Source organism: Neoarius graeffei, chromosome 26 (assembly GCF_027579695.1).
Source record: "Neoarius graeffei isolate fNeoGra1 chromosome 26, fNeoGra1.pri, whole genome shotgun sequence".
Taxonomy (NCBI): Eukaryota; Metazoa; Chordata; class Actinopteri; order Siluriformes; family Ariidae; genus Neoarius; species Neoarius graeffei.
The window spans coordinates 28486980-28506440 of record NC_083594.1 but is presented as its reverse complement, the minus strand read 5'-3'; the positions used below and the strand labels follow the sequence as shown (position 1 = coordinate 28506440).

Genomic DNA, 19461 nt, shown 5'->3' with positions numbered 1-19461 from the left:
CTGGGTTTTGGTGTGCATTCCATTGTCTGGGAAGTGTGCCAAGTACTGCATTGTAGGTGGCTGATAAATGGTGTCTTAGACCACCACCTCTGTTCAGTGATGGCTGTTTCAGGTTGACAAAAATGGCTTCTTTAACTTCTCGCTCATACCAACGATCCTCTCTGGCTAAAATGCGTACCTTGCAATCCTGAGATGAGTGTCCTTTGTTGTTAAGATGAAGATAGACAGCAGAGTCCTGGCCTGAGGAACTGGCTCTTCTGTGTTGAGCCATGCACCTGTGAAGCGGTTGTTTTGTTTCCCCAAAATATGAGTCTGTGCATTCCTCACTGCACTAAATTGCATACACTACGTTGTCCTGTTTGTGTCTGGCTATTCTGTCCTTAGGGTGGACCAGTTTCTGCTTCAGGGTGTTACTGGGTCTGAAATGTACCGGAATGTTGTGTTTGTAGAAGTTTCTCAGATAGACCAGAAAAGTAGGGAATGAAATTGTCCTTGCGTTTGTTCCGTTATTATCCTCCTGGTCCATTATGTTCTTTTTTCTGCTCTTGAAGAAAGCCCAGTTGGGATACCCGCAGTTCTGAAGTGCTTTTTTGATGTGATTTTGCTCCTTCTCTTTTCATTCTACCGTTGTAGGAATGTTCTGAGCCCTGTGTTGCAAGGTCCTAATGTCCCCCAATTTGTGTTCTAGTGGGTGGTGTGAGTCGAAGAGTAGGTACTGATCTGTGTGTGTGGGTTTCAAGTAGACCTTGATGCTAAGGCTTCTGTCTTGTCTAATGTGTACATCACAATCCAGGAAGGCTAGATTATTCCCACTGACGTCCTCCCGAGTGAAATCGATGTTGATATCCACTGCATTGATGAGCTTAGAGAAGGCTTCCACCTCATGGGTTTTGATTTTAGCCCAGGTGTCATCCACTTATCTGAACCAGTGGCTGGGAGCAACTCCTGAAAAAGTGGTCAAAGCTTTATGTTCCACTTTCTCAGGCCAGGACTCTGCTGTCTATCTTCATCTTAACAACAAAGGACACTCATTTCAGGATTGCAAGGTACGCATTTTAGCCAGAGAGGATCGTTGGTATGACCAAGGAGTTAAAGAAGCCATTTTTGTCAACCTGGAACAGCTATCACTGAACAGAGGTGGTGGTCTAAGACACCATTTATCAGCCACCTACAGTGCAGTACTTGGCACACTTTCCAGACAACTGAATGCACACCAAAACCCAGTTGTTTTCAGTGAATCACAGGAGGACAGAGAAAACCAACAACCATTGATCACACCAATGACGCTCTAGGCCGTTCACACCCAGCCCCCAGTGACCCACACCAACAGGATGAAGAAGCCTTTTGGATGAGAGGTGAAACGTCTTCAAGAATTTTCAAGCAAGTCCAGTTGCTCCCTTTTATCACCCACAGTTTACTATGACCTGGATGACTGAGAATCTTCACAGACATATCTATGAGTGGCAAAAGTATGTGAACCTTTGCTTTCAGTATCTGGTGTGACCCCCTTGTGCAGCAATAACTGCAACTAACCGTTTCCGGTAACTGTTGATCAGTCCTGCACACCGGCTTGGAGGAATTTTAGCCCATTTCTCCATACAGAACCGCTTCAACTCTAGGATGTTGGTGGGTTTCCTCACATGAACTGCTCACGTCAGGTCCTTCCCCAACATTTCGATTGGATTAAGGTCAGGACTTTGACTTGGCCATTCCAAAACATTAACTTTATTCTTTAACCATTCTTTGGTAGAATGACTTGTCTAACTGTGGATTGGTGGAGTCCAAATTCTTTAGAGATGGTTTTGTAACCTTTTCCAGCCTGATGAGCATCAACAACACTTTTTCTGAAGTCCTCAGAAATCTCCTTTGTTTGTGCCATGATACTCTTCCACAAACAATGTTGTGAAGATCAGACTTTGATAGATCCCTGTTCTTTAAATAAAACAGGGTGCCCACTCACACCTGATTGTCATCCCATTGATTGAAAACACCTGACTCTAATTTCACCTTCAAATGAACTGCTAATCCTAGAGTTTCACATACTTTTGCCACTCACAGATATGTAATATTGGATCATTTTCCTCAATAAATAAATGACCAAGTATAATATTTTTTTTCTCATTTGTCTCAACTGGGTTCTCTTTAGGACTTTCTCTTTAGGTTCTACTTTTAGGACTTGTGTGAAAATCTGATGTTTTAGGTCATATTTATGCAGAAATATAGAAAATTCTAAAGGGTTCACAAACTTTCAAGTACCACTGTGTGTGTATAGTTTGGGCACCCTTACTGAAAATGTCTGTTACTGTGAATAGTTAAGTGAGCAAAGATGAACTGATCACCAAAAGGCAAAAAGGTAAAAAGACGACATTTCAGCGTTTTCTGCAAGATTTGTGCATTATTTTTGTTTTGTACAGTTTGAGAGTGAAAAAAGAAAAGGAACACCATGCAAAAGTTTGGGCACCCCAATACATTTGAGTTCTCAGGTAACTTTTACCAAGGTTCCAGACCTTAATTAGCTTATTGAGCTGTGGCTTGTTCAAATTCTTCGTTAGGAAAGGTCAGATGATGCAGATTTCAAAGCTGCATAAATTCTCTGACTCCTCAACTTGTCCCTAAAATCAACAGCCATGGGCTCCTCTAAGCAACTCCCTAACATTCTGAAAAATAAAATAATTAATGCTCACAAAGCAGGAGAAGGCTACAAGAATGTAGCAAAGTGTTTTCAGATAGCTGTTTCCTCAAATTGTAATGTTATTAAGAAATGGCAGTTAACAGAAACCGTGGAGATCAAGGTGAGGTCTGGAAGATGAAGAAAACTTTCTGAAAGAACTGCTCGTTGGATTGCTAGAAAGGCAAATAAAAACCCGTTTGATTGCAAAAGACCTTCAGAAAGATTTAGCAGACCCCGGAGTGGTGGTGCACTCTACTATTCAGCGACACCTGAACAAATATGACCTTCATGGGACAGTCATCAGAAGAAAACCTTTCCTGCATCCTAGCCACAAAATTCAGCATCTGAAGTTTGCAAATGAACATCTAAATAAGCCTGATGCATTTTGGAAAGAAGTCCTGTGGACTGATGAAATCAAAATAGAACTTTTTGGCCACCATGTGCAAAGGTATGTTTGGAGAAAAAAGGGTGCCAAATTCCAGGAAAAGAACACCTCTCCAACTCTGAAGCATGGGTGTGGATTGATCATGTTGCAGCCAGTGGCACAAGTCACATTTCATTGGTCAAGGGAAGCATGGATTCAAATAAATACCAGCAAATTCTGGAAACAAACATCACACTATCTGTAAAAAGTTGAAGTTAAAAAGATGGGTCCTACAATAAGACGATGATCCAAAACACACATCAAAATCCACAATGGAATACCTCAAGAGGCACAAGCTGAAGGTTTTGCCATGGCCCTCACAGTCCCCTGACTTAAACATCATTGAAAATCTGTGGATAGATCTCAAAAGAGCAGTGCATGCAAGACAGCCCAATAAACTTGTAGAACTGGAAGCCTTTTGCAAGGACGAATGTGTGAAAATCCCCCAGGTAAGAACTGAAAGATTATTAGCTGGCTACAAAAAGTGTTTACAAGCTGTGACACTTGCCAAAAGGGGGGGTTACTAGGTACTAACCATGCAGGGTGCCCAAACTTTTGCTTCAGGCCCTTTTCCTTTGTCATTTTGAAAATGTAAAAGATGAAAATTAAAACAAAAATTGTTTTTGCTTAAAATATAAAGGGAATGAGTAATCTTTAACTTTTGCCTTTTGGAGATCATTTCATCTTCAACTTGCTTAACTGTTCAGAGTAACAGCAATTTTGATCAGGGGTGCCCAAACTTTTGCATACCACTGAATACACTACCGTTCAAAAGTTTGGGGTCACTTTGAAATTTCTTTATTTTTGAAAGAAAAGCACTGTTCTTTTCAATGAAGATCACTTTAAACTAATCAGAAAAATACACTCTATACATTGCTAATGTGGTAAATGACTGTTCTAGCTGCAAATGGTTTTTGGTGCAATATCTACATAGGTGTATAGAGGCCCATTTCCAGCAACTATCACTCCAGTGTTCTAATGGTACAATGTGTTTGCTCATTGCTTCAGAAGGCTAATGGATGATTAGAAAACCCTTGTACAATCATGTTAGCACAGCTGAAAACAGTTTAGCTCTTTAGAGAAGCTATAAAACTGACCTTCCTTTGAGCAGATTGAGTTTCTGGAGCATCACATTTGTGGGGTCGATTAAATGCTCAAAATGGCCAGAAAAATGTCTTGACTATATTTTCTATTCATTTTACAACTTATGGTGGTAAATAAAAGTGTGACTTTTCATGGAAAACACAAAATTGTCTGGGTGACCCCAAACTTTTGAACGGTAGGGTGTGTGTATGTGCTGCTAGCAGCGATAAAGGGCCCTCGCACTCTCTAAATTATGCCTGTCACATTTTGTAATCAAAGTATGCAGTGTGAGCTGTTGTGTTTGTTAAATGTAGATACATCAGATGTGTTTTTCCCTCTAAAACTCATGAATACTGGATGAACCGAGTGGCAACCAAAGCAATAAATTTTGATATTGGGGGCAGTATATAGCTCACGAGGCCACCCTATGCTGATTTACAATGTCAACTCAAAAGATATCCTAGGACAAATGCTGGAGTAAAGTTCCATGTGTTTTCAGCCACTGTAAGCCCCTCAAAAAAAGACAAAAAAAAAAAAACCAGGAAGATTTGAAAATACCACATTCCATTTAGCATTGGGCGCCATAACATTCTCATTTGAGGTATCCACTATTCCTTGGCAATTTATCATCCCATACATCTGAAGTTTATACCAACCAACTTTCATGGAAAACGAACTGCCTTGGAAAAGTGCGAAAAAGTATGCAAAAAATAATTTAAAACCCCCCACAAATTCCAGAATGGCCGAATTCCTGTTGGGCGGTGATAATACAATTGAATGGGAAATATGCCTGCCATAGTGAGGACAATGTTCCTTCCAAAACTCATAAACACAATGCGCTGTGTGGCAACCAAAGCAAAAAGTTTTGAAATTGGGGGCGCTATGTAGCTGATGAAGCCAACCTATGCTAATTTACAATATTACCTCAAAAGATATCCCACAACAAATGTCAGAGGTAGGTTCCATGCGTTTTTAGCCATTGTAAGCCCCTCAAAACAGCGCGGGAAAACTTCAAAATCCCATATTCAATCCAAGATTGGCTGCCATTACATCCTCATTTGAGATATCCACTATTCCTTCGCAATTTATTGTAGTCTGTCTGAAATGTATTCCTACCAACTGTTAAGACAAAGCGATGAATTGCCTAGGAGAAGTGCGAAAGAGTATGTAAAAAAATAGGTTAAAACATCACAAATTCCAAAATGGCCAACTTCCTGTTGGGCGGAGCTAATGCAAACCAACGGGAAATATGTTTCTCTTAGTGAGGACAATGTTCCCTCCAAAACGCATGAATGTTGTGGCATCCAAAGTTATAAATTTGAATCCAAAATGTTAGGGGGCACCATGATGTGTTCTAGCCTCACCCAAGGCAAATAACCTAAGAACTGTTGCCCCACAGTACTGCACACAGTGCAGTGAAGAGCTGTGCTCCTGTGCCCAAGAATCTTTTTTTTTTTTTTTTTTACAATTGGAAGCCTTTAGTTTATGCCTCTTTGTTAGGGGTGCACCGATCAATAGACTTCGTTGAATAAAATCAATGGCCAAATTAGTTTCCAACTAATTTAACAGCTGATTAGTTGGTGACGTCTAGAGCTGCAACTATTGATTATTTAATCAATTAATCGGATAAGAAATACTTTTGATTTATTAAAAAGTAATAGCAAATATACAGGAGAATATAAGACGGGTATCTTAAAATAAACAACTGGTTTTCTTTTCAGAAAAATTAACATTTTAATTCCTTATTGAACATTACATGACAGGTTTTAAAGAAAACGTTTTCTGAAATGTAAAAACAAAAAAACAAAAATTAACTTTCAAGTTACCTTAACATTATACAAACAAAAGCAAATATTAAAATAATAAAAATACATCAACATAAAATGTGTTTAAATTGTGCAACTTTACTTTCAGAACTACAAGATTCAACCTAAGTCAACTAAGTTTAGACATAATGTAAGCCAGTTTTCTGCCTTACATTATGCCCAAGCTTAATGCCAGGGTGCAGGTCTGTGACAATTATGTTCAAAATGCTGTCTGTGAACTTGGCTGCTTGCTCAGTTGAACATGATGCAGCTGTCTGAACAAAGCTCTCCATACGATGCGGTGAGTTACTGAAAAAGAGATGAAAATTATTATTCATATCTCTTGCTCAGCTTAAACATCAAGCTGTAAGATACATTCTACACCATCCACCTGCTGACCCTGATCACTACAATCAGACTATAATAAATATACCTGCTGTATTGGATGGGTACATATTAGGCACCAATTGCTACTTCCACCACCTGATATTCTGCTCTCTTGTGTATTTCATGCATCACTGTGAGGTGTGTGCATGCACACGTGTGCGAGAGGGGGTGAAACAACAAATATGGAATAAGTGTAAGTGCTGTTGGAGAAACAGCTAACATAGCAGTATGGATGATACCGGACATGCATCGGGCATATCTGGTAAGCCTTTGCTTGTTGCACAACACTGTTTTGTCTGTTAGAAGTGCAAATCAGCTCGTTACTCAGCTAGCACCTGCTAAGCTAATGTAACGTTATCCTGATCTGATTTTTAACTTCTCACAAAACACTTTTCCACATTAATAAAACACTGTATGAACGCAACAATCCACTATGTTGATTAAGTAGCCATTGCATATATCCATAATTACTGAACATCATACTGATTTACGTTTCCTTGTCTCGGATCCGCTCTGTAGACTGGACGCTTTCTGTTGAGGTGCTGTAGCACTGACGATGTGCTGTTGTGGTAGGCTCATTTGGCACTGCAATACATACACTCCACACAGTTTTTGCTCAGTTTGAGCTTGAAATGATCCCAAACTTGACATTTTTGGTCGTCTTCTCTGCCCATGCTCTTCTCCTTGCCGTTTTCTCCCTCTTCCTCCATTTTGCAAACCACGCCATCAAATCATGTCAGATGTCTCCTTCACGTCACGCATCTACAGCAGCTCATTGTGCCACAGTAATAATCATCCATGTGAAAGACAGTGAGCTGATAGGAATTAAACAAAGCCTTAATGCAAAAAATATGCATTTTTAATAATCAAATTATTCAAGGAATCGTTTCAGCACACCTAGTGATGTCATCATGTGTGTTTTTCACGTGAACTAGGAATGCTTTGACATTACTGCTTACTAGAGAGAAGCTAACAAAAGCGTGATGGCAGCTTCAAGAACCTCCAAAGTGTGGGGGCATTTCACAGTGAGTTCTGGGGAAAAAAGGTTGTGGAATTGCAGAGTTTGTAAAGCTGACCTGAGCTGGCATGGAAGCACATCCTGTACGTTGGAGCATCTGAAGAGGAAGCAGGTCGGCTCACTGGATGAAGATTCATCTCGGCAATTTACCTAGCCAAGGTTAAATGTTGAAAGCCGCCTTGTGGTCTTCATGTTATGAGCTGCAAGATTTATTTGAAATGCATATTCTCTTGAATTGTTAATGTAGTTGGAACAGAGAAGCAAGTAACAACCTGTTATTCACAACGAACCTGTTCATGGTCCAAATAACATTTGCAATTGTAAACGTTACTTTGTTGTCAATATCATGGCAACATTTATAGCTGGAGATAGTTGTTGCTGCTGACTGCACAAATTTGCAGATATCCGGAGAATTTGATATTTTTTAGCTAAAATCACAAAGAAAACAGGAAGTGTAGAATTTATGTGCACAGCCAAGGTGAACAATTTATGGGTTTGTTTGATCTCATCAGAACTTCACTTTTGGGGGAAAAAAGTGACAGCCTGAAGAACGATCATCTCCATTTATCGTGAAACTGGACAGATAGAAGGGAAACATTTATTTAGAGCACATTTCAATGTGCATTTAGATAGACAAGACTCTCAAATCAAAACAAAAAATAATGGCTTTAATGTAGATTCTTAAATGGAGTGTGACAGACGGAGCCGCGACAAGCAGGAGTGTGCAGCAAAAACAAGTACAAGCTGAATAGTCACTCCTGTTTCCATATTGCTTTACTGTTCATTGTGTCATTTATCAGCATTCGCCATAGATTAACTCCATTTTAAAGAACTTAACTTGTTTTAGAAGTGCAGGGAAAGGCCTATTGGTATTTTTAAATTTGTGCCCAAATTTGTGCCCAAAACAAAATATTCCATCCTTATGCTTTATCATGTTCATCTCTCATTTGTATAAACATTATCTGATATCAAGAAATGCAAACAGGCACTTTAGCTGTTAAAATATTTTCATTTTTTGGTTAAAATATTTTATAAAAGAAATCTGTATCCAGTTTCAGTCTCCATCATTCAGTTCCACTGGGAAACCAGGAGGGGAGTAACCACTACATGGAAATAGGGGTGTTTGGCGGTATTGTAAATTTTGACAGGGGTGTTTTTAATGTCAGTAGTAAATATGGGTATTTTGTCAGCACAAAGGGGTCTGGGTGAACAAAATGTTTTTATATGTTTGCTTGGTGTTTATATATATATATGTTTGTCATTTTATAATAATTGATGTATTAACTAGTTAACCGATTTATTTTTGGTTTGTTTGGTGGGTAGAGCGAACCTCTCACAAGAGCATGGAGATGCTGACTTTCCTCCATTTCAATACAGAACTGTGACTGTAGCCTAATTTAGCTGTAAGTGTAGACAGCAGAATGCACATTTCTATCCCTCACTGTTTAAATTTAGATGGGTTGTTTATTTACTTAATTAAGGGAAAACTGAGGTTTTATTTTAATTGCTGCTTTCTTTGCTGATCCTTGGTAGAGCCCTGCACTCCCGTGGGAGTCCCGCGGGACCCGACGCAAAGCAGTGCGGCGCGGGACAAATTTTGAAAGCTCAATGCGGGCGGGAGGGGGAGTGCACAATGCGGGCGCGGGCGGGAGAAGTGATAAGCTGCAGTCCCGCTAACTAAAAACGTGTTTAAAATAAAATTTATAAATTATTAATTTATGTCTATCGTATATAATTTGTGCTGGATATTTTATTTGGCATTAATAAAAACATTTTAAGATGCCTAAATTTGCGGATGTGGTCTAATCTCGCGTACGTTTCCCGATTCCTTTCCGCTCTTCCGTGTTTGAGATCTCCGATCATGGCAGAAGAGCAGAGCTCCTCTAGTGAAGCTCACAGTGCTTCAGAAGTAAGTGCTGCTTTAAAAAGAGGTACATTTACCATTAAAAAGTCAAGAATATTAGTCCTAAGTATTAAAAAGTATTAACTAGTATTAAAAAGGACTGTGTATCGCACAGATTGTTCAATTTAAAGCTAGAAATAGACAGTGTATAATCTGAGGAGCTGGTTGTGGTTGCGCAGCACTTTATATGAGAGGAGAATGAAATCGCGGTTGGAATCATAATGCCACAGACTCGGAAGTGGGAGTGCGAGTGCACAAAGCTGTCAATCATGAGCGCATGCAGCGCTCAACTTGGAATGTGTCAGCAGAATGTCAGAGTCTAAACAATAAACTTACAATAAATGAAGGATCGGTCAGTGGAGAGCTCAGCTAAGCTCAGCATGTTTAATTCCCCAAGCCAATGACAAGAACTTTTGTGAGAAATAACGCGAACGTCTGCATCATGCGGGATTTGCGGGCGGGACAAAATATGGCAAGCGCGGGCGGGAGCGGGACTGAAAATCATAATTCTTTGTGGGAGCGGGACTGCACAATGCGGGAGCGAAAATTCTGTCACGCACAGACCTCTAATCCTTGGTTTTAAATTTTGACAGGAAAAATGGATATTGGAATTTTTATTTATCTTTTGTATCAGTAGGAAAGATTGTTAAAAGGTTGAATTTTTGAATGAAGTATTCATCTATATTGTCTTCACTGTTAAGCACATGCATAAAACACCCTCAAGCTAAATTTAAAAGTTGATGGCTAAATAAGTTATATGGTAACTGGACGATACATAATCCGAATAACTGACTTTGTTTCAATAATTAATCGACTATCAAAATAGTAGTTTGATGTAGTCCTACTCTGCATTACTAAGTGTACTCGTGGGGAAGCTACAGCTGTCGTCAGAAGTTTACATACAGTGACATGTCATCTTGGATATGAATGTCATGGCAATATTTGGGCTTTCAGTAATTTCTTTGAACTGTTCCTTTTCCATGGCAGAATGTACATCATACATCTTTAATTAAAAAAAAAAAGACACTAGAATTTGGTGCACGTTTTAATTTTCTTTGGGTTTTCTGAAATCAACACAGGGTCAAAATTATGCATACAGGGTCAAATTTCTCTGTCAAAAAGCTTCTCTGTGCCTTCATAAAAAGGCTTTGTTTACAGCACTCATTGGATTGACCAACACACAGTAAAATGGGAAAGTTCAAGGAGCTCAGTGCAGAGCTGAGAAAGAGGATCGCAGATATACACAACTCCAGAATGTCTCTTGGAGCCATTACTAAACAACTGCAAATTCCAAGACCAGTTCAAACAATTGTATGCAAGTTATTGTGAGGTTTAGTCACTTTGCCAAGCCACTTTGCTTCAAGAAAACCCAAACTGTCACCGTCAGCTGAAAAGAAATTGGTTTGGATGGTAGTTCACATCACCATGGACTCAGAGGCTGCTATCCAAGAAATAACCCCCTGCTCCAAAATTGACACTTTCAAGCTTAACTCAAGTTTGAAGCTGACCACATGGACAAAGAAAAAAAGCCTTCTGGAGGATAGCTGTATGGTCAGATGAGACAAAGATTGAGTTGTTTGGCCACAATGACCACCATGTACAGAGGGACATTATACCAGCTGGTGGTAGCAGCATCATTAGCAGGGCTGTTTTCCTGCCAGTGGAATTGGTTCACAAAGTGGATGGAATAATGAAGGAAGACTACCTCAGAATTCTTCAGCATAAACCATCAGAAACTTGAACATGATTTGGGACTTACAACAGAACAGTGAACCCAAAACACCCATCAGAGCTGGTTGTGGAGGATAAAGCAGATTATCATTAAGCTTAAAACAAGTCCTGACTTCAACCCTATTGAAAATATATGGGCCATGCTTATAAGTCGAGTCCATGCCAAGGGGAGGGAAAGGGAAAAAAAATTTTAATTGAACTCTACCAATTCTACCATGAAGTATCCAATCAGAATTCTGCCAGAAACTTTCTCATGGTAAACAAAAATGTTTGGTCAAGATCAATCTTGCGAAGAGACATTTTACCTAATATTAGGTGTGCTATATGTATATTTTTGATCCTGTATGTATAATTTTGACCCCCCTGTTGATTTCAGAAAACCTGAAGAAAATTAAAACTTGTGCACCAAATTCTAGTGTCGTTTTTTTTTTAATTAAAGATGTATGATGTACATTCTGCCACAGAAAAGGAACAGTTCAAAGAAATTACTGAAAGCCCAAATATTGCCATGACAGTCATATCCAAGATGACATTCATGTCACTGTATGTAAACTTCTGACCACAACTGTATGTCACAAGCAGATATTCAGTTTCAGTGCAAATGGCCACACCCAAGTAAACCTATTTTTAGTAATACTGCATCCTTTAAAATGGATAGATTATTATAAAGTTCTATTTTTAATTTCAACATGCCAGAGGTACATCAGGACACTTGCCATGATCGACAAACAGAATTAATTTTTTGAGTTTTGTCTGGCTTTATACGGTGTTCAGAGGATGAATTTGCATTCTTTTATCATTCATTCATTTACCTCAGACAGATTGACTGGTGAAATGAAGATGCAAGCGGTGTCTTTCTCTTGCAGTTGCTCCAGTGTGGCGCGCAGCAGGACTAAGGCCGGAGTGAGCTGGAGCTCCAAAGTCACCTGCTGCAGTTTTAGCTTCCACATGCAAAATAAGAGTATTTCTTAAGCAAAGAAAATCAGGAGATGGAAAGATCATTATTTTACTGTAAACATTTTTATCCTTTTCAAATGTACAGCAATGCAGAATCACCAGTGGTTTCCTATTCAGTACATACTGTATGCTCTATACATAGTGTCCATCATAATGGCTTGGACATGTAATGAAGGAAAATCATTTAAAGAAAAAGAAGGGAAAGATGAAAAAGAATAAAGTAACAAAAGCAGAAAATGAAAAACATACTTGCTCAAATGTATTACATGTTACAATATCAACTGCATGTATACATAATGGACAAAAGTTTGAGAGAGGACAAAAAATTTCCAGTCTCTCGCTCTTGCTGTGTGTGAGTGAGCGAGAGAAATTTTAGAATGGAGCCATTAATTACTTTTATTTTTTCCAGTTTCACAGCAATGGCTTCCTTAACCAATAACATGGGAAAGAAGAGTGAAGGATATTTCTTTCATCTAATGAAGAGAGTAATGAAGGCTATGATTAATTTTTTTTTTTAAAGAACCGAATTGCCCACAACAAAATGGTACTACCATTTGGCCCAGTTGTTTGTGTCCAGTACAGGTACAAAAAGTGTTAGGGAAAATAAAAAAGATATGCTATTAAACGTATATATGCAAAAAAACAAAAGTCGATCTGGATTCCTTGAAATCATTGTGTAAACTCACCATGTGCTCAGAGGGACAATATTTTCTCTTCTCAGTTAATTAACTTGTAAAAAGCATGCATGTGCACCTGTTCACGTTTGAGTCTCTCTCTCTTGCGGATTAGCTCAATCAAGAGTCGAGCTTTTTCTAGGTCCTGACGCTGCTTCTGCAAGTATTTCAGCTCCAACCTCAACACCTGCTCCTTGGCATCTGGTTCCCTCTGGAATGAAATCATTGCCCAGTATATTAATAAGGTAATAAAAATAAAATACAGATTTCTTAATGTTTATTAAAATGATCTTATGATCATTTATATATTCCAAAACTTGATCATAATATGCTTTGAGTCAGCAACTTAAATCCTGAAGATATTTCATATTTATGGGGGAAATTTGTGCATATTCAGAGTTCAGTTATGCAGGTACTTAAGTGGATATTTTTGAACTTTCCATTAAGATTATTTATAAATAAATAAAAAAATCAAATCAATAAATAAAATCACCTGTATGTAGGTCATGCCTCTGAAGTTGCCAGATTTTTCTTGAGTAGAAGTGTCAGTTTTTCAGCAGTGTCTAGACCATCACCTTTAAACACAAGCACTTGCCTTTAAACCCGAAAAAATACCAGGGATAGAAAATGAAGACTGAAAAAGTAAATATTATTTTCTTTGCTGTCAAATGCAGTATGACGTAACTTAATTCAATAACAAAAAAAAAAAATTATAGCCACTAGCGAATCAGGCCCCTCACACACGAGAACATGCTGAAAACAATATAGCATTGCACCTGGGGCCAAGCCTCTATCCCTGAGTAGCAGTGGCCAGAACTGATGCGTGGAACAAATTTCATGAGTCAGAGTTTTTCGGCAATGGAATCATTACTGTCCAGGTCCAAATGGTGGCGCTAGACAAGAGGTTCACTTTGGGCATGGGGATATCGTCAGAAACCTGATGTCTTATAACCTGTGAGGTTTTAGCTCCATCAGGCAATGCATGGTGAATTTATGACATACTTCCTGTTTGCATAGCGAAACATACAAATTTATTGGGTTGCCATTTCAACATCATGCAAGATATCACAAATCCTGTCGCAAGTCGAATGAACCCTTTATTATCACTGTTGCCAGTGAAATTGACCATCAACCTGTCCTTACAGAGGGGGAATAAGACAGGGATAAAAGAAAAGGAAACACAATAATAACATGAGGAGAGATGAGGAAAAAAAGAACACCCCCCCTACTATGCTCCTGTCAGGAGTACAGTGTGGGAACATTTAAAAACCTCTGCACATAAGCACACAATAACACAAGTACACTTTAAAACACGGGACTTGGGGGGGGGGCACGGTGGTGTAGTGGTTAGCGCTGTCGCCTCACAGCAAGAAGGTCCGGGTTTGAGCCCTGTGGCCGACGAGGGCCTTTCTGTGTGGAGTTTGCGTGTTCTCCCCGTGTCTGTGTGGGTTTCCTCTGGGTGCTCCGGTTTTCCCCACAGTCCAAAGACATGCAGGTTAGGTTAACTGGTGACTCTAAATTGACTGTAGGTGTGAATGTGTGTGAATGGTTGTCTGTGTCTATGTGTCAGCCCTGTGATGACCTGGCGACTTGTCCAGGGTGTACCCCGCCTTTCGCCCATAGTCAGCTGGGATAGGCTCCAGCTTGCCTGCGACCCTGTAGAACAGGATAAAGCGGCTAGAGATAATGAGATAAGACTTGGGAGGGGAGGAGGTAGAGGTAACCCAGCGCAAGCAAGCAGCCGTCCGCTCCTGCAGCCATGAAGGCACTGGTCACGCACCTGCTTGTCACACTGGGGGTGAAAATGGCGACAGCGGAAAGTTGAAGAAGGAATGCGAGAGCGTCTCCCAGCAGTGACCTTCAGGGGGAAATGTTGTCTCAGCAACGGCCTTAACCGAGGCCGGTGCTGTCTCCGGGAGCCGAATGTCGATAAGATATAAATTGTTTGGTCTTTCCAGACGCAGTCTTTGCACGTCCACACCGCTCGTCCATATCTGTCCATTTCGTCCATTCTGTTCAAACTGGTCTCCAAAAAACTTATTCCTTGCAAAGCCGAAAGCTTCTCCAAGATAACAACCATATTGTGGTTCAAGTTCTGAATATCCACAGTCTGAGTGCTGACAGCTTTGCCCACCGCTTCAATCATATTGGGCAGCTTTGTGGGGCTTTGAACAGCTGTCACCGTTGTCTGATTTCCTTGATATACCAGGGCAATGCCTAATCCAATCAGCAAAAGTCCTGTAATCATGGTTCCGAAAAGGTAGATATCTTCAATGTCCTCCACAGAAAGAATCGCCAGGCACACGAATTGCCACCGCTCCCACGTGTCCATCACGTAACCAGCCGCAAACATTCCGGCAGGACAGGCGGGTTCCCCCGAACCCAGGCTTCTCGTCGAGAAAACTGTCAATTTCGTTAGGAGACCAGTTTATCAATTCCATGCTTTTTTTTAGTTTAGAAAGTAATGCGGGGAGAGTCTCTTCAAAAAGTACAGCAGACGAGACAAGACAAAGAAGCACAAGCAGGGAAAAAAAAAGGAGGGAGAGGGAGAGCAGAGAGAATGCGACTGCCTGCCATGGAAGCACGGAGAGAAAAGTGGAAGCACGGAGAGAAAAGTCAATTGACAATGTGCATTTCAGTTTTGTTCATCTTGTGGCACCCCACACACCTTACTAAATTTGACACTGATAGGTGAAACTATATACCATGCAGAAGTCTCAATGACATTTGGACACACCCGGGGGTCAAGCCTCTATTCCTGAGTAGCGGTGGCTGGGACTGATGGGAGTACCAAATTTCATGAGTCAACGTTTTTAAGCAATGGAATCATTACTGTCCAGGTACAAATGGTGGCACTATACCAGAGGGTCAAATTGGGCATGTGGATATCAGAGCCATCATATCCTATAACCTGTGAATTTTTAGCCATATCAGGCAATGCACGGTGAATTTATGGCATGCTTCTTGTTCGTGTGGCATAACAAATTTATTGGTTTGCCATTTCAACATCATGCAAGGTATCGCAAATCCCTTCGCAACTTAAAATCAGCAACATCTTGACATGTCGTATACCAAATACGGCATGAATCCAACAAACCACCTAGGAAGAGTACATCAAAATGTAACATGTTTTGGCAATGGAGTCATTACTGTCCATGTCCAAATGGTGGCACTATACCAGAGGGTGTCTTTGGGCATGTGGATATCTTTAGAATCATGATATCCTCTAAACTGAAGTTTGAGCCGTATCAGGCAATGCATGATGAGATTTATGACACACTTCCTGTTTGCATGGCATAACGTATAAATTTACTGGTTTGCCATTTCAACATCTTGTGAGATATAGCAAATCCCTGTAGAATTTAACATCAGCAACATCCTGACATGACATCTACCAAATATGGCATGAATCCAACAAACCCACTAGGAGGAGTACGTTAAAATGTAACACGTGTCAAAACGCACAAAACCAAAAATCTCACTTCCTCTTGAGTATGACTGATGCAATGTATATTGCAACTTTGTTCGTCTAGGAGTACTCCATACACCTGGCAAATTTGACACGGATATACCAGGGAGGTGTCTCAATGACATATGGGGGCACTATGGAGTCCCCCAGAGACACCTGGGGTCAAGCCCCTATCACTGAGTAGCAGTGCGCATGACTGACGTGCGTACCAAATTTCATGAGTTTTTGCCCATGGGAACCACCTCCAAAATGGAAAAATGTTGAAGAAAAAAAAATTATATATGAAGAATCCTTACAATAGGGCCTTGCACCTCCGGTGCTCAGGCCCGAATAAGAAGCAGAAACAGGATGAAAACAATAGGGCTTTGCACCTATTGCGCCTCAGTGCTCAGGCCCTAATAAGGGGGGGGGGGGGGGAACAACCCCACACCATGCCGAAAACATGCTTTGCACATACCTCAGTGCTCGGGCCTGAAGAAGAAGAAGACCGAAAACAATAGGGCTTTGGACCTATGGTGCAGGCCATAGACCTGCACCTCAGTGCTCAGGCCCTAATAATAAGAAAAAAACATGCTGAAAACAATAGGGCTTTGCATATACCTCTGTGCTCGGGCCATAATAATAATAATAATAATAAAGAAGGAAAAAAACCATACCGAAAATAGGGCTTTGTACCCTGGAGCTTGGGCCCTGAAAACATGCTGTAAACAATGGAGCTTTGAACCTACGGTGCTTGGGCCCTAATAAAACCCCCACATCACTGTGTCGTGTCCTGCTTGAAGCGCTAATCTGCGTGGACGTGACAGTAATTTTTTTTTTTTGAAGACAGACTCATTGTCACTCAACTCATCGTCACGCACTGTTACAATGCATACGCAGCACCATTAGGACTAATTGCTATGCACCGGTTCTGGATTAGAGCACAATCACAGTGCAAGTTTCGAAGGACGATCTAAAAACACACAGACTTGGCAAAGTATACACGCTAGTGGTTTCACGCTAGTGGTTTCACCTAGTTTTGACTTTGCATTTTGACTCTGCTTTTCGTCTTTATGTCCGCATTGTTCGACCATTTATCTTGGCTTGCTCGACCACTGCCTGTTTCACGACCCTGCCTTTGTCTTACATTTTTTTAACTGTTTGCCTGCCCGTTTGTAAACAAACACTTTTCCTACAATTATTCCTGCAGTCAGTCATTCTCCTGCTTACATGAGACACTGAGCCATGTATTCCTCTTCCCACCAGAGACAAACAATAAGTAATCAAGTCCACAGTCAAGTTGACAATGTGTGTTAACTCCATAAAACAGGCTTAACTAGCCTTGCTTAGTTGTCAGTTACTAAATTATGGAGAACAGTGATCAAAGGATTGATAAAAGGATGAAATGACTGCTGATACCGCTAAACTCAACACCTAGTTAAAGTGTACCTGCAGCGTTTTTATACCCCTAACAGCCATGCAGCGCGACATCAGTGATTTGGAACACATGAATGAACTGGATGGTGAAAATAAAAAAAAACAAAAAACAAACATAGCAACAAGAGGTCACACACCAGGAGGGTTCTGTTGAAATCGTATCTAAATTCATAACAAGGCCTTCCTTACTGCAGTCACCCTTTGCAAAAGGCTGGCAAACATGGGCAAACCTCCGACAAAGCCAAACCAATATACAGACGAGCACTCTTCTGAAATCAAGGTGACGGAACGCAAGCTAGCCAAAACGATCAGCATGCCACTAGCACCGCACCGCTAACCCTGGCCGACAGGGAGAAATTTCTCAAGTCAATGGAGGATCACATTATAGCCAAACTTTCTGACCAACTCTCTGCTGACTGAGCAACTACTGACTGGCACAACCAGACAATTCAACAAATGGAGAAATCACTTAACGACATGGAGACCAGACTGGCAACCCTCGAGTCCACCTGCACAGCCCTGTCCAAAGAAAACGACACCCTCAAACTTATGACAGATGACCTGGAAAACAGATTGAGGTGCAACAACATCCATATAACTGGCTTACCTGAAAAAGTTGAGGGCTTGCAACCAACCACTTTCATGGAGGTATTCCTGAGAGAAACTTTTAGTCCAGAGGCCATTCCTACTCTTCCATCTGTCGACAGGGCCCATAGGAGTTGCCATCCTCCATAAGAAACAAGATGACCCTCCATGCCCGCTCATCGTGTGGATTCACCACTATCGGACCAAGGAACGCATCCTGAAGCTGGCAAGAGAGGCCGGTGGATCCTTTTCATTCTGCAGGTCTGAGATACACATCTACCCTGACTACAGCGTTGAGGTCTCCAAGAAAAGAGCAGCATACTCCACAGTCAAGTCACAGCTGAGAAACGCTGGTCTCGTCTATAGGATGCGCTTCCCCGCTAAGCTCCAAGTCACCAACAAGAATGGACAGAAACTGGTGGTTTTTTCACCCAGAGAAGCTTTTTCTTTTCTTCATAACAGCCAGCCAGACTCCCCTTTCACCCCATCGCCTTCATAAAACACTGACTGTCGGAAAGGCACTCGGGTCCTAATGCAGCCACATTTAAGCCTTGTTTCTTCTTATGAATACTTTCTTCCTAAAGCTTTTGTTGTTAACTGAAGTTCAATAAGACGTATTCCCTTCCAAATGATAGATATGCTCCTGTTCTCAATGTAAACACCCAGACACGCACGCCCGCGGGAATACCTGGGCACAAGCGCAGTTGAACGATGTGACACCGAATAAATGCATGCAAAAGCTCTCTTACAGACGAAATTAAGGATCTTTGTTACATTCATAACACCTCCATTCTATTGCAACTGCTGTCTTATAGACACATCTCTTTTAAGCTCTAACCAACTGACCAGGCACACCCTCTGCTGTCTATTCATAAAACTCTCAATGTATGCTAGCAAAGAAATGAGAGTAATGTAGGCTGAAGCTTGATGTATCCTGGTCATACACAATACTTCATTGCTATGGCGGTCTTGTCTATTGTATGAAAATATTGTCTATGTCTCTCATATTTTTATATATATATATATATATATATATATATATATATATATATATATATATATATATATATATAAAAATATGACATATATATATGTATATATATGTGTATATATATGGTTTATATATATATAAACCACGCACACATTGTAGCTGTAATCCCAGCTACTATTGTCAAAGTGTTTGCACAGAGTTTCTGCTAAACTCTGTGGGTTTCTTCCCCCCCCATCCTTTTTGTGAAGACAGAGTTCGTGTAAGTTAGGTGTTTTCTTTACATGTTGGTAGTTAAGAGCACTGTTCAAAGCCCTTGTCCCCATCTAAATTTCTTCCTTCACATTTTT

General features: G+C 40.5%; 1 protein-coding gene across 5 annotated transcripts in view; it reads right to left on the bottom strand.

The window, feature by feature from the left end:
* Window positions 1-6055: 6055 nt before the first annotated feature.
* Window positions 6056-19461, bottom strand: part of LOC132874382 (bromodomain and PHD finger-containing protein 3-like) — a 112402-nt gene continuing 98996 nt past the window's right edge. For 2 of the 5 annotated variants that reach the window (XM_060910530.1, XM_060910531.1), the window contains exons 4-6: window positions 12733-12864; window positions 11835-11963; window positions 6056-7588 (exon numbers count right to left, since the gene is read on the bottom strand). In XM_060910530.1, coding sequence (XP_060766513.1) covers window positions 7577-7588; window positions 11835-11963; window positions 12733-12864 — 273 coding nt within the window. In that variant the 3' untranslated portion in view covers window positions 6056-7576. Of the gene's footprint in view, window positions 7589-11834; window positions 11964-12732; window positions 12865-13146; window positions 13229-19461 lie in introns of those variants that run through there. The other 3 variants (XR_009651651.1, XM_060910532.1, XR_009651652.1) reach the window with 3 other exon arrangements.